This window comes from Mesitornis unicolor, unplaced genomic scaffold (genome assembly GCF_000695765.1).
Source record: "Mesitornis unicolor isolate BGI_N332 unplaced genomic scaffold, ASM69576v1 scaffold3593, whole genome shotgun sequence".
Taxonomy (NCBI): Eukaryota; Metazoa; Chordata; class Aves; order Mesitornithiformes; family Mesitornithidae; genus Mesitornis; species Mesitornis unicolor.
Window position 1 is genome coordinate 178 of NW_010175175.1, and position 16,581 is coordinate 16,758.

The following is a 16,581-nucleotide window of genomic DNA, read 5'->3' on the forward strand; positions in this document are numbered from 1 at the left end:
GACTTTTGGACATCAGCACAATATGTACACATTTCAGTGAAGGAGTGGATTACATGTCATTCCAAGAATAATTAGATATTGTTAGCCTACTAACACTAGCGTGAATGTCACAGTAGATGAAAGAAAAATAACTTTCTCTGGTCACACACAAGTCTGCCACAGATAAATTGGAAACCTTTTCAACCGTGGAGCTTCTCTGAAATGCCAAAAGACTTTATGCCCCTTCTACTAATACAGGAGAGTCTAGGAAAGCAGAAGCCAAAACCTTCCACTCTTAATTCTTGCACTCCTTGAAGAGCCAAGTGAATTCAAAGACTCTTCCTGCTACTTTCTGATCTTCCTCTTTGTTTTCCTTTCTTAAAAACTGTGAAGACTATGCATAAAGTCCTTTCTATTGCAGAATCCACTGATTCTCCTTTCCGTCAGGACACTGGCTCTCAAATGAATACCCTTCTCCAACTTGGAACCAGAATTTATTGTCAAGGGTCTGTTATTCGGAAGACAATCAGAAGTGAATTGGGATTGCAGCCAGCGAGAACTGTCGCCAGCAGAACTGGTGCACAGACCAAGGAGATGAAGACAGACAGCAAAACAACCAGGGGCAGAGAAAGCCCAGATCTTCCAGGTGTCACGCTACTGATCTTCAACATTGTGATCTTATCCCACTCTATAATGAGGTGATGGTGTGATGACTTGACACTGCTTTCAGGTCTCCGTTTCCCAGTCCCAGCTTTCTCAAAACTACTACAACTCATCTGATTCTTCTTGTATGCTACATAACTAACAACTCCTCAGCAACATATTTGGGCTGTATGCAGCAAGGGATGTTCTCAGTGGGGAAATACCCTTTCGGCATAATTTCTTGCCAGGGCTGTCAAGCGTACATTAAGAGGTAGTAATTTCTAAGACACATTTGAAAGCTTACATAACAAAATGTTTTTCTTATCAAGCATGCTTCAGTCTTATCCAAATTTTTTAAAGAATGTCTTCAGCAGTACATTTACTTTAGGTCTTTACATCAATATATTTACTTTAGCTATTGTCTGATCATAATCTCAAATTTATCCAGGCTAAAGACAAGAACTTTTTGTCTTTCTCTACCTAACTGTCATTGACTAAAACCAAGTTGACACACTTTTGTATATTCATGAGCATAACAAAGAGGTGCATACTTTGGAGATAAGAATTAACTCACTCAAAACCTAAGGATACCAAGAAAACTTTTTTGGCCTCTTTTATTTTTATATTTAGCCAAAAGGCAAAGTAACTTTGTTACTTTGAGTAACAAAGAGAGTTGTGATCAATGGGACAGAGTCCAGTTGGAGGCCTGCAACGAGTGGGGTCCCCCAGGGGTCGGTATTGGGACCAGTACTATTCAACATATTAATCAATGACCTGGATGAAGGAACAGAGTGCACTGTCAGCAAGTTTGCTGAAGACACAAAACTGGGAGGAGTGGCTGACACTCCAGAAGGCTGTGCTGCCATTCAGCGAGACCTGGATAGACTGGAGAGTTGGGCGGTGAAAAATTTAATGAAATTCAACAAGGGTAAGTTTAAGGTCTTGCATCGGGGGGAAGAACAACCCCATGCATCAGTACAGGTTGGGGACAGAGCTGCTGGGGAGCAGCACAGCAGAAAGGGACCTGGGGGTCCTCATGGACAGCAGGATGACCATGAGCCTGCAATGTGCCTTCATGGCCAGGAAGGCCAATGGCATCCTGGGGTGTATCAGAAGTGGTGTGGTTAGTAGGTTGAGAGAGGTTCTCCTCCCGCTCTACTCTGCCCTGGTGAGACCACATCTGAAATATTGTGTCCAGTTCTGGGCCCCTCAGTTCAAGAAGGACAGGGAATTGCTTGAAAGAGTCCAGCACAGGGCCACAAAGATGATTGAGGGAGTGGAGCATCTCCCTTATGAGGAGTGGCTGAGGGAGCTGGGTCTGTTTAGCCTGGAGAAGAGGAGGCTCAGGGGAGACCTTATTCCCCTCTACAACTCCCTGAAAGGAGGGGGTAACAAGGCGAAGGAGGGGTCGGTGTCTTCTCCCAACGAACAAGCGATAGGAAAAGCGGAATTAGCCTCAAGTTGGAAACTTTTTCACTGAGGGTGATGGAGCACTGGAACAGGGCCCAGAGAGGTTGTGGAGTCTCTGTCCCTGGAGACATTCAAGACCCGCCTGGACGCATACCTGTGTGACCTAGTCTAGGTGATCCTGCTCTGGATCACTGCAGGGGGGTTGGACTAGATGATCTTTTGAGATGTCTGCTAACTCCTAACATTCTGTGATTCTGTGTAACTGCAGTGGAGTTATATATTCTTGAATACTGAGGGTCCAAAAGACAAAAAGAGAACCTTTTTTTTTTAAGTTGTTCTCCCATGAAGGGAAAAGAGAAGACTGAAAAGGTCAACCAGATACATCATTTATGGCACTCCAATGAGTTACTTTAAAAGGAAAGAAGAAAGAAGAGGGAGATACATTTTCAGTATCGACTGCTTTGGCAAAAATGTTAAGATGGTAGTGGATAAAGCGGGAATCAAAACTGCTGGATCTACATAACCTGGAATGTCTTAAAGATCTGGATAAATAAATACCAGTTAGATGAGTTTGTGCTACCTCTAATATGGGCAGAAAGAGAACTTATCCCTGATTTTTCAGGTTGAAAATAAGGTCAGGATCCAAAAAGAGTTACTTACCTGCAATTCTTTTTCACTGAAGGTAAATATTATATTAGAGCCACACTTTTGGAACTATCCTACTGCACAAGAACTATATTCAAAATAATTCAAAACTGAAATTCTCAAGTGACAAATTGCTTGACCAGCAGATGGCATGTTCCTACACATTCTTGAGGCATACTGGCCATCAGCACGCTCAATGTTTCTCTTTTAAATCAAGTAATTAGATTAAAAAGTATGTTTTTCCCTTTAGCCAGGGAGGAAGGATGAATGTGTGGATCTATTATAACTATTACCTTCAGAGAAGAATTACAGGTAAATGTTTTTCTCTTCTTAATGACAAGTACAGTGGAATTATAATAGAGCCACACTCTTGCGACAGAAAACTCCCAGAATGCATCTGTAAGAAATCAGTAAATTAAAAAATTGAATCTTAAAAAAAAGTATTTTTTTAATATATGTCAGTCTAAAACCACAAACATGAATAATATTTTATATGGAGAAATAAATGCCTACCAAATAAAAAATAAATCCTGTAAATCTGGGAATGAAGGACTCAATAAATCTGGATGTAGTAATGAATTTTATACTCCTAATGTATCACATTCAGTTCAAATCCACAGAAGACTCCAGATATCAATATTTGGTAAGCCCTTAAGTATTTTAAGGATTTCTGAAGCAGTTTTACAAGCATGCATGTTGTAATCACACTGAGGTGGTCTATTTTTACAGAAACATACTTTCAGCAATATAAGGTATTGGATGTCTTTCAGCTACCAAATTAGAAGAATTTGAGGTATACAGCGATGGACTCAGTTCCACTCCAGACTCAGAGAAACAGAATAAAACAACAATAATTTAAAACAAAAACAAACCAAACAAAACCAGACGAGAAACTACTTCTATTCAGTTTCTATAACAGAAACCTAACAGGCAATGAATGAGATGCTTAAGAAGTGAGTTACATATTCCAGAACTGTCAGCATTTGATTAGTACTCCCTTCTGTTATTAATTGCTATTGCTTCCTGAAGATCAGCTAATATAAAAACTCAAGTTGTAGACATTAGAAATAAGGTTTGACCCCTCTAATTTTTTAAAAGAATAAAGTCTTATAAGGAATATATCAGCAAAGATGTTTACCTCTACAGTCTTAACAGAATAAAGACTTTATTACTAATATTTTAACTTTAGTAGTTTAACAACATATAGCTATTTACAGATAGATTGAATCTGCTGAGATCATGTTCCTCAGATTTACATACCCATGCCCATCCAGTCTGATGTTTCCAACAAAGTCATAGAGATGTCGGTTTGGACTCTCACAATCAATTCTTCCTGAAAGTCTCATCAAGCTTTCTATGTCCTTTATCTCTGATGTTAGTGGCAAACCCTGTAAAAAAAATTCATTTGTCACGACATTAGAAATCACTTTACAATATATAAATCTTATGAATCTGATAGTGCAAGACCAGAAAACCATTATGCCTGTGGGGATACCCGCTACACTTTGCCATCACACTACTGGATGCTACAGACAGTGAAAAAGTCACCTTGGTATCTTAAAACATCATGATGAAGACAGTGTTATAACCTATCATATAGTTCATCAAGAATGTCCCTGCACAGAGACAACACACTCAGTCAAAAATTGCTGCTGAAGGACAATACTGGCACTACCATCAGCTTCTTTCTGCAGGGTTTCTCCCTCATCTATCCTCTAAAAAAAAACCCAGTATCAAAACTACTAACGTTTCTACCTATTTTCCCAAGGAAAAACCCTAAAACGAAGCACAAAGCATGTCTTAGGAGTAACCATTCATTCCTTCTGCTTCATTAATTGAACAGAACCTTTTATGATGCAAACAACCCATAGCTTTTTATTCAAACCACTAAGATTTCAAAGTCCTCTAAAATAGCCATTAATGTCACAAAATATGTTTTTCTAAGTGATAATATATTAAATTAATATTACAAATATTCTCAAAAAGGAAATTCCTACCTGTCGAATTTTTAAGTTTGTCTCACCATCTAAGTTAGATGTTTCGATGTAGCACATAGCCTGTGGTTCACTATTAAGAAAAAACAAATCCTTAATTTTAAATTGTCAAAATCCATGGACTTTCTGTAATCCTTTAATACCTATTTACACCAACATGTTTTTCTTATTTTTTACCGAATCTTCAGAACTGGAATAATTTACAGCGAAATCTGTAAAAACCAACAGTACTTGATATTTTCCAAAAAGTTTGCCAAAACTTATATTCAATGAAAGGCTGCTAAAAATGCTGTACACAACAAAGGTTCTCTATGTTTTTACATGAGATTAAGATACAGACACAAGTGTAGTGCATCTGCAGTGCCTACTGCTATAGGCAGCAGTAGTTTAGACATGAAAGTTTTCTTGTAAAGGGTTCTCCTATAAAACACGTCTAAATTACGAATAACTTAATACAGTTTTTTTAAATATGTCTTCTTTAAGCAATTTAATTTTTTTTAATAAAAGTTTTAAGTTTATGTAGAACATTAGTAATTGAATAGTTTGAATCTATTTGACACATACTGATAAATGGTCTATTCCTCACATTTAAATTTTTCAATACAATTTTTTTAGAATTTAAATTGCATTACAACCATTATAGAACTGTTAACTAGGAAAACAGAGATACAGAAGGACAAAATTACTTTCCCGCACACATGAACAGGTCTAACAGGTCAGGATTTCTGAATTACTCCAAGCTAGCTCCCATTTTTGGGGCATGAGGACAGAGTGCCTACTACTTGTATCTACAATAGAACAAAGTTTTGATCCTGTAGAGGACCAAATAAATCATAAAACCCTATTACAACTTAAAAGAAAAAATATTTACCCTCTACACCACTTCAAAGCTTCTACTACTTCCCTTTCTAGCATGAAATTCAATCATCAAGTATTTTTAAAAATTTTCTTCCTTAATGCAACACTAGCTGCTGACGCACAACTTAGTTTTAGAATGTTTGTAGGATAAAGTTAAGTAGGCTATTCTAACACATTTTTGTAAAGCAAAAGCATTAAAGTGTGATAGATCATGATGAGAAACTGTTTTCAGGCCAGCATTTTCTTCTTGGCAAACTTTTCTACAAATTTAAATAACTTCTATTTAGATTGTTTGGATGGAATCACCTGTATAAAACATTATTACATTTCTAGCATTTTTATTAGTCAACAACAAAAACCAAACAATATTTCTGTGAAGCACTTTTAAAACAGACTAAGGCAGTAAAGACATTTCAAGCAAGACACACGCTTAATTGTAAATACTGGAGCGGATAGCAGTGACCTCCAAAGTAAGTTAGTTAGATCAAGGCAGGCCCATTGATTTGTTAGGGAAAAATGAAGTGCAGTAACAGTGCAGACAATAGCATAAAGCTGACATATCTAAGAAACATGCATTTTGTCACAATACACAAGAACAGCGCTGCTTTTGGTATCGCATGCAGCAGAGATGGTGCAACATCCAAGTTTGTGCAGAGGGTCCTCCACTAGCCCTACCAACATTCAACTATATTATTTGCTGAAAATATTGTGTTCGTATAAACATGTACACTTTTCTTAATTTGTTCTAAGGAATTAAATACACAGTCATGCTGGTGTTTTACTGTGTGCTTATTAAATGGCAGTTTGCCTGGTAAAATTTCATGGTGATAGTGTAAAAACAAAGAAGATGAAATAAATTTTCATTACTTGGAGTGTTATCGTGTACTTACACTTTAATGATCTGTACTTTTATCAACTAAACCCTTTCTAATTTTAGAAATGTATGGGTTTTTTCAAAGACAAGTGAACAGCAAAGCAAATATTATCAACACAGCAGTGTTCTTCATATTTGGTATATGAGGACCCACATACACATATTCTGTGCAACTAGTTTATTCTAACCTTGATGACAGACTGATGAGATCAGCTGGGAGATGTTCCCCATTGGTCACTTTCACTACTTCCCCTACCGTCACCTACACATCCCAGTTTGAAAATGATTAGAACAGAAAAATAAGTGACAGGGAAAAAAAAAAAACAAACAACAAAACCAAAACCAAACAAATGGACAAAGATAAAAAGACAGAGTTTGTAATTATTATACAAAACATACATGTTAATTAAAATATCTGATGACAATTTTTTCAAAATCTATTTTAATCAGGTCAGAAAGAAAAAAGCTAGACTATTTTCATTTTTACTTGAGTCAACTGTTCTACTGTAAGGCACCAATTTTAAGCTACAGAACACATTGATAGTGTAGAATAAAATAAAAAGCTGTTCTGCTTTTTCTCAACTGACAGTTCCCAGCCACTCCATGCATTACTTAAAAAAAAAAAAAATGGCCACAATGGAAGATTTTCCACCAACTTTTCAGAAAAGCCAGGTGACAAGAATCTTTCTACATAGACATACTGAAAATGATTGTGTGTTTTGTTTCGGCTTTGTAAATTTCAGTTTACACTGAAGTAGTAAGAACCAAACAGAATTAAATCTCATAGGATTGTGTCCCACTGTAAGAGATGATAGTTTCCTAGAAGAATTAAGATCCTCTTATTCTCCAGAAACTGCTATTGCTGGTAAAAAGAACCAAATATTATTAGTTTGAATTAAAACCAGGCCCACAGGCTCATACTGCTCCTGAAACCTAAAAGGTAATTGGGCATCAATAAACACCTGGTAAGCAAAACTGATGAGGCTGTCTTCCTGAAGAATGCATGGTCATGTGGACATGAGAGGTGGAGAAGGAGAGCACATGTTGATATGCAGGCAGAATTAGAGGTAACGTAGTAGGCATAGGGTTCTCTCCTGAAAGGAGGGCTGCACCAGGACCCTTGTAATACAACTATGAAGGAAGTTTTAGCTGGAAGAAATTCCTGAACTGGGCCCAGAAAAGCTATCACGACTCAAGGAGTCCCCTTTGCAAACTGGATCCTAGAAGAAAACCTGACAGAAAATTCAAGGTGAGTAATTGGTCAGTTAGGACAATGTGTTCTGTCAAGGGCAGTAAGGTAAGGTTAAATGAAGAGTTAATAGTCCTGACAACTCCAGCAGCAGCTGATGATTATTTCAACTTATCAAACCCTGATGTGGGTTTCCATCAGCTGGAAAAAGCCTCAGAAGGGCTAATTTCCAGTCAAATGGTATTTTTCTGTTTGTATACTACAATTGGAGAACATTGAGACACAAGTGCCCTCCAAATCCAACTAGGCAAAATAGTGAAGGCAAAGACTCAAATTCAGGAGCTTACTCAGGACAATTATAAAGAAGCTGCTCTGAGAGGATGTAATCTGTTTCATTTGCAAAATTCTAGGGTTAGCATGACAGAAGCTATTATCAGGCCAATAGAACAACTGGTTTTGCTGCATGGTGTATTGCCTATGAAGATCTTCATGAAGAAGCACCAATAAAATTTAAAAATGCTTCTTCAAGTGCAGAAGTAAAAGGTTTATAGAGGATACTCAATACAAAAACATCTGAAGTTATGACAAACATTAGTACTGAAGAAAGACTGGGGGGGAAATTTACAGTATTATCTGGCAACTACTTTACACTTGATAATAATTTAATAGAAGTGTTTTAGAAACAGCTACACTTGATTTTGAGATATAATGGAAAGTGGAGTAAACAATGTACTGGTCTACACCACAGTCTGCCACAGAAATATGTAAGATCCTAATCTTATCAGTTGCATATACCAGTGGATTCATGAAGCTCAGTGGGATCATAGTGGGTTTATATCTAATCCATAATCGTTCCCATTACAATAATGCTTCTGCTTGTGCCAGAAAAAAGTATGGAAATTGCATTGTAAACATACAGTAATAAATCCAAATATATCTGATTATATAAAAATAATTTTAATTTTAAAAAAATCATACAATGTGTTGTCTATTGACCTGATCAAACAGATGTTGAAAAATGTGCGTCTTCCACATAAGATGTGGACTTCTTAAATAAAACTGTCCAAGGAAATGATGATAAACAACCTCTGATTGTCCATGTAAAAAGAGTCACATCATTACATGCTATAAATTAAGTTTTGCTTTCAGTGCTGACTTTATTCACAACATATTTATTAGAGAATGAAGTGAATGTTCAGCTCTTAAAGATAGAGCTAATTTGATGGTTCACATCTCATGTTATTTTTTTTTCTAATTCAATTATCAAACTGGCAACTATATCCATTAAAAAACATTTCTGTTCCCTGTAATATAACTGTTTTAATTTATTTGTAGGAAGCAATTTGTTAGGTATGTATTAAAAAGTCAATCTGTTTAAATATGGCAATTGAGATCAACTTTTTAGACAGAGAATCAGCCTTTTTTGTATTACATCCAACAACAAAATGACTTACTAGGATTTTTTTAGAGGTAATTTGAACGAGTGTGATTTTTAAACTGTAATTGCCACAGTTTAAAGAAACACTGCCTGAAGAGATGAATCCCTGGATGAACAGAAGTCTGCATCATCAGAACAGCAGCATTTTTGTTTATTCCTTATTTCCTTGGAGCAATCACAAATAAATAAATAAATAAATAAATGCAGGGTAGAGAAACCAGCCTCTACACTATAAGCATCAGTGGGCATCTCTACCTTGATGAGAGCAGTACAGTGTCAGCAGGTATATACTCTTTGCCTTTTATTATAACTATATCTCCAACATCTACCTGAAAAAAAACTCGGAATTGGTTAATGGTCTCAGACAACATATGTTATCCCCTTGTTTTAAGCACAGTAAATATTTACCTGCTGAATTTGCTAGAAATACTGCTAGAAACTCACATACTTAAGAGAAGCCTGTGAGTATTAGGTAGTCAAAGATCACAGGAAAATGGGCCTAATCCCAACATTCTCTATGCAGTTTGTAAATTTTGCTAGTTATTGTATTTTATTGGAAGGCTGAAGTTAAAGACAAAATTAATCTACCCCACTAAGATCCCAGTTCTGTAGTATCACACTATATACCTTACCTTTGCTTCTCCAAAGTTATAAACTAATTTCATCTAAACCTGGCCTCCACATTACTGTGGGTTAAATTTTGTTCAACTTTTCAGTTATGGACACCAATAAAACTAAGGGACCACATAGACAGCATAACATTTAGTCCTTGAAAGTTACCTTTGAAGTCCCTTCCTAACGACTGCATAACAGTCTTTAAAGTTCTCATGACTTAAGCTAAAGAACTGCAGCAAATACACACAAAGTAACTAGTTTCCAGAAAGAAGTTTCTGACTTGGCACACCAAATAATATTGAGGAACTGTATAATTTTGCCATATGCAAATACTCCCAAGTCAATCATATTATTCAATTTATTTTTTTCACTGAACTTAAAGCCCACCATTTAACAACAGCTTTGTCTCACTCATGCCACCAAAACTGACTTGACTTAAACGTACATTTTAAGATACAAGTAATAGCAAACAAAAAATAAAATACAAAAGATTATACATTTCCCACCATACCAGTTAATTCTTATAAATAACAATTATTTGCACAAATAAAGTAAATATTAGATCTGCATTATGCTCTAAAAGTCACAAACATAAACACATACTTTTTCCCAGTGGACAATCTCCCATGCACCATTTCGTAGTACTGAAAAAAAAGAAAAAAAAAAAAGAATTTTCCAGTTGTACAATCTGAAAGCAGTATACAGATATGTGTTAAGAATCCTTATGAAAAGCCATACAGACAATGGTCGTTTATACAATATTTTACAGCATGTCTTGTTTCTATAAATTCAGGTCAAGCATTTCAATTACAATACACACATTTTGTATAACAGTTTTTGCACCATCAAATCTTACTACAAATTCAATATTCAAAATATTTTACAGAGTTTGAGAATCAATTAAATCTGATATAGACTCCATGATAATGTGTTTTTTTCTAAAATAAATTAGTAATTAGAATAAAAAGTTCAAAGTAAAAAAAGTTATGAAATTGGCAAGAATTAATTGCCAAGATTGCGTTTTCACAGAATAATAAAAGTGACTTTTTATCAGCAGTTACAAAGCTACTGAAGACTGATGTGCAAAAAGAAAATGAAATGAAAATAAAACATACTGCCATCAATACTCAAAGCTCCAAGAGAATGTTCTTTCACTGTGTCTCCTGACTTTCAAACTGTCAGGATGTTTGACTAAGAACCTGATCATGATCCAATTCTTACGCAAGCATGTGTTGATTTCAAAGAATTGGATCAAAACCTGGGAATACATATAGCCTTTACATCTAAGCCTTCCTTTAGGTTCTGTCCAAACTGACCCCTCTTCTTGTATATCTCAACGATTTCTGCAAACTGCTGTCTAATCTGCCTAATAATTCTGTAAGAAGAGAGAACTTCTATTACCCTTCCTTCCCCCAGATTTATTAGTGCTGATATACTCCGGGCAATGGTAAATGGAGCAGTCTTCCTTTCAGACAGTAAGCAAGATATTCTAATGACTGGCTCACCAATCAGATGATCATTACATAAAATCTATTTTCACAAATCATCTCCCTTCACCGGGAGAACTACAGGTACAGAGTGAGGACTGGTTATAATACTGTCCTAAGGAAATCAAAACATTTGATAATTGATAATTTGATAATTGATAAAACTACCTACTTCCATCCCCTTGTGTCAGCAATATTGTTTGTGGGGCCATGGTATCAACTACATGAAAGAAATGATGAGGATTAAAAATACACCTTGCAGCCATCCAGACGATAAATTCAGAAATACCTATAGCAGAATAACAACCAGTGGAGTTCTGCAGGTCCGAGATGCAAATATGCTGCCAGAGGTAGCCAGGGGCTTCTTAAGAAGCGCTGACCAAAGAAGCACTTGTATTACTAAAATACTACACACCCTAAGGCTGCTTCACCTGCAGCCAAACTGACCTACCACAGCATTGCCACTGCAAAGGGAAGGTCCTGTTCTGCCCTCACCCCATGCAAATGTGTGTGCTCTCACTGCCCAAAGGGTGCTGCCACTGGTGTTTCTTGGACCCTTTGATGAACCAGTTTAAGCTGCTAAATGGAAGGTAACTGTCAGTTTTTCTTTCTGGGTTTGTTTCCTGCTGGTTTAGCTGGTTAAAAATCAGCTCACAAGTGGATGAGTCTGACTCATGAAAACATGTTGAAATACCTAAAATCTGAAGAGTACTTTAACCCTAACTTGAACCAGTATGCTTTTAAGCACAATTAACAAACACTGACACTTAATTAAATCAATTTTCTTAGGAGAACAAAAGCGGTGTTGCTATGCACAGAGAATTTGTGCCATGAAGTCTTCTGCGGCATGGCTTTCACATTTGTATCTCTCATTTTTCAGCTGTCTCTAACAACTAACTTTCAAAAGTGTGCTCCATCTGCCCTACAGAAGACCACTTCACCACACTGTAGAAACACATATTTCATCATCATGTCAGAGTGTATGACGGTCCCCTGCTGTATATGTATGCAGCCTAAGGTAACAAAAATCATCCCTAATTAAGCCTAATAAAATCCTCTGCAAAGGGTTTTTTATAGTAATGGAAATTTAGAAAGGTCATTACTTAAAGTTAACTGAGATACAGATGATCCTTTAGGAATAGACAGATGAAGGGAAACCCATATACATATACATGTTATTTCATTAACGATTTTGTATATGTAAAAGACAACCAAAGGTGGAGCTGGATTTACAGTGTACTATGCACATGGCTGATTTTCAGGGTTACAACTGCTGAATACATGGAAACAAGTAAGAGAGTACCATACCAATTAATTTTTTAATTATTGCTTTGACAATAGACTATATTTTACAGTATATTTAAATACTGCTTTGACAGTATACTAGGATCAATGTTGCACTTATATGAATCCTGCATTAGCTTAAGAAACTTGTTTCTCAGGGCCAGCAATATTTTATGTATCCTCATTACAATTTCAGCTTCCAAGCTGCTGTTCTGCATGCACAGAACATTCAGGAATTTTACAAACCAGTCACCAATGAGCATAAAGAGAGACAACCAAGGAGAAGAGGCAGGAAAGACAGTTAAACAAGTCTTTTATTAATTTAAAACTTTGTACACTCTGGACAACAACAAAAAAATACTGAAAAGACACTTCAATATTTACTGCCACCTAAGACTGTTGGTTGCAATCTCAAAAGCTATGAATGCTTGATAAAAGAATTTTGGATGCCTCAATTAAGCTTTCCTTTCTTTTTTATATATAGATAAGAGGTTATCTCTTTCTTCAGGCCTGTTCTCTGGAGATCTCTATTTCTAGTGCTTTCAGTCAATAGATTTGTCTCCTTGTCCTAATCTGTCCATACCTTCCATTGAACTACCTACTCAGTTTAGTAACTTAAACTTTAAGTCTTCCCCACTCTGCCCTCCTTAAATTTTATTGTAAACTTTAAGATTTATGTACAATTTAGGTAAGCTTTAAAATTTATATTTTTAAATTAGAGACATTTCCAGTGGTTAGCAGTGCTAAACAATTCTGATTATCTTTAGTCAATGACTACATCCCATCCCTAAAAACCTTAAGGTTATGCTTGTTATTTATTTTAAAAAGATTCCATGTAAGATTCTCCTCTTTGTAGTATTTTTCATACTTTCTGTAATCACATTCACATGACACTCATTTCTCATCCTTTTTATAAGAACAGGACCAGCTCTATCAAGAGAGGCCTACCTCAGAACAGGTAACACGAAAAGTTAGAGCAGCAAAGCGAGAACTTCAGCCTGAACTTCCTACCCGACAAGTGCATTTAGGACATATTAGCTAACATCTCCCTCACTTTCTGAGCTAAAATAATCCTTTGATTTAATACTACTTCTTCTCTTTATCAAAATCTTAAAAAAAAAAAATCACATTCCAAAGCTCTGGTCTGGTTGCACTGACTAAAGACCTCTTTATCTCTTATCAAACCCTTACACTGATTTAATATTAAAAAAACAAGCCAAAAAAACTCTATTCATCTTTATCCAGTTTTGAAGTGGCATAGAAAGACGGTTCTGTTTTATGACTTATCCTTCCAATTGGTGTTTTCCAAAATCAAATTATTCAAGATTTGCTGGTTGAAAAAAAATGTGTTTTGGACTTCAAAATACACAGACTTTTCATCATAGTCTAGGCCAACTAAATATAATGGTAGTTATGATCTTTTAACAGCTACAGCATTACCTGTGTTAAATGAATAAATATTAGTTTCTTAGGAACCTCATAAACTTAATATACTCCATTTTGTGGGGCTAATGTGACTGAAAATGGTTATTTCAACTGTTTATACTCCAAATTTTGAAGTAACCTGCATAAGCAATTTCCCACTCGATTACCTGTCAGCAGTTCAGATTACATTGCTACCATTTGCGAAAAAAACCCCAAAACTCCCCAAAAAACCCAAGAAACAAAAAAACCCCACAAACCAAACAAATAAACAAAACCCAACCCATCTCAACCACAATTAATAGGCTTAAAAAAATTTCCTACCTTGAGTTTGTTTCTTGTTCACCGCATTATCAGCTTTATGCCTTTTCTAAATTAAAAAATGGACAGTCATTAAAGACTTCTGTTGACATGATAAAGCTTTCACACTTAAGGTAAAAACCACATGTATTATCCCCTCCCACTCATGAGTTCAATAAACCGATTTAAATAACATTTTAAACAGCACTATGGATTACTTGCATAGTTATGATCATCGGGAAATCACACCTAGTTCTAGGCTAATCGTATTGTACTAAAATGTCCTCTCATGTTGGCAATCGTTATCTAAACAAGTTCCTTATATAAGGAAGTGGTGTATTCATGTACTTTAACTTTGCCCTTTCCTGGAACTGGGAGAGGATTCTACCAGAGCAAAGATCATGGAACCATTCTCCATACAAGTGTCTTGTACAGAGCTGAAGTCAAGTAACAGTGTAAACATGATTTCACCTACACATAAGTGCTTGCAGACTTCAGTAACAGTGACAAGGACAAACAGATAAACAAACAAAAACCAACAACCTCCCCTCCACTCTAAACAAGTCATGATGTCCCTCAGTTTTAATACAGTGGCGAGAAACCTTTTGACAGAAATCTTTTGATGCAGCTACTAACCACCAGCGTTTTCAATGCACAAACAAATTCATCTTAGCTACAAAAAGCTTAGGAGAGTACTAGTCCAAACACAGTATTTAAAAGTAATGAACTTGGCTCTTCCCAAGCAGGAACATGATTTAGAAAATTAATTTAAATAGAATTAACTGGTTTAGGTAAGCTTTTTGAATAGGGCTACAGAATTCACACCTCTGAAAGAAAATCAGAAACAGTCTTGTAAATTGAAAGAAAAATAATCAAGCCACTTAGAGGTTTATTTCTAATAAAATGCTGGTATGACTCTGAGCTAGCAGCTCTCAAAAGGTCACTGTATCACTATGCAAAGACTGAGTCAAGGTATTATTTTTTACTAGATTTTCACAGATTATCAGCAGATTCTCCTTTCAAAAAGATGGCTGATTTTACAGATAAATAACCTTTGATCAATGGGAAGACACAATAACTTGACCAAAGCAGGTGTTTATTTGCCCATACAGAAAGTCTCCTGAAGCTTGAAAAGTAACAGTTTAATGTCAGTTGCTTTCTGAGGTATGATGGGTGAAAATCATAGGTAACAGCTGATAATCTAGCACTGCGTGTCAAGAATTTAGCTAGCACTTCTGAAGCATGTATGGAAAACATATGCTGTTCATGAATAATGTCTTCTGCTAACATCTTCTGCTTCTTGGGATTTTACTCCAGAAAAGGAAACATTTGGTTCTTGAGCTAAAAGTGTTACTTTGGTAAGTATATTTATTGGTATCGATATATAAGGTTCCCATCCAAAAGCCAATTAATATTGCTTTAATATCAGATGAAGACAACCATTCTTGGAGATCTTAGACATCTCACCCTGTAAAGAAACTAAGACATAATGAAAAAGTTAAGAGAAAACACACTGAATATTCTACTATGCAGTGAGCAGTCAGCTTTCCCAGGAAAAGAAGTACAGCTGTCAGAGTCAGACAAATATTCCTGCATGATATAACCAGCAAGCAACATTAAATTACATACCTGTTTTACTACAAAAACAACGTAAATTGCTTTATTTGGGCTATAGTTTGTGAAACTCATCTGTGCAAGTGAGAAATTCATGAAGTTACCGTCAGATATCTATATATACACACACACACAAACAGCCTTTAAATTAGCACCTAAATTCTCCCAATCAGGTTCTTCATCTCATTCACTTTCAACTAAGTACAGCAGAAATTAACTACATACTGAGACAATGTAAACTTAATAGAAAGAAAAACAGTATTTGAATTGCCTTTAGGTATCTCTGTAGTATTTAGTAACGACACCCTTAATGTTTTAGTTGATCTATGCAAAAAACAATAAACCTATTCTCTGTCTTCCCCCCTCATACCAGACTGTACACTTCAAGTTGCAAAGAGCAAATGTTAGAAACAAATGGCATAAAAGCGAGTTGATGAGATAATTTTAAAAAGGATATTTTGTACAGTAGCAGCAGCCTCAGATTTTTTTTGCCTAGACACTGACAGATGGTGTAAGTCTGTAAGCATTAAAAGCAGTATAGTTAAATATATCTGAAAGAATATGAATTGATTTTATGCGGATTTTTTTTTAAGGGATATTGTTTATGTAATGAGAAAGCAACAAAGACATTTAAGGAAAAGCTGACTATTGGGCAGCAAATACTAGAAATGCAAAATAGAACAAAAACACAGAAACATCATTGTCTCTTGCAGGACCACTCAACGCTGTGGCACAGGAGCTTCGTACAACCATACAACCCAGGGGGACAATGTATCTTGCCTACCAGAGAGGTAACCCAGGAGAGGATTGTGCTAACTGTATCAGCAGGA

General features: G+C 35.9%; 1 protein-coding gene across 1 annotated transcript in view; it reads right to left on the minus strand.

Moving 5' to 3' along the window:
- Positions 1–3,936: 3,936 nt before the first annotated feature.
- Positions 3,937–16,581, minus strand: part of LOC104538174 (probable phospholipid-transporting ATPase IA) — a gene marked incomplete at its 3' end in the record, with an annotated part of 20,903 nt that continues 8,258 nt past the window's right edge. Inside the window, exons 5-9 of the mRNA XM_010181277.1 lie at positions 14,162–14,207; positions 10,248–10,288; positions 9,285–9,358; positions 4,674–4,743; positions 3,937–4,064 (exon numbers count right to left, since the gene is read on the minus strand). Of these exons, the coding sequence (XP_010179579.1) occupies positions 3,937–4,064; positions 4,674–4,743; positions 9,285–9,358; positions 10,248–10,288; positions 14,162–14,207 (359 nt within the window). The remainder of the gene's footprint in view (positions 4,065–4,673; positions 4,744–9,284; positions 9,359–10,247; positions 10,289–14,161; positions 14,208–16,581) is intronic.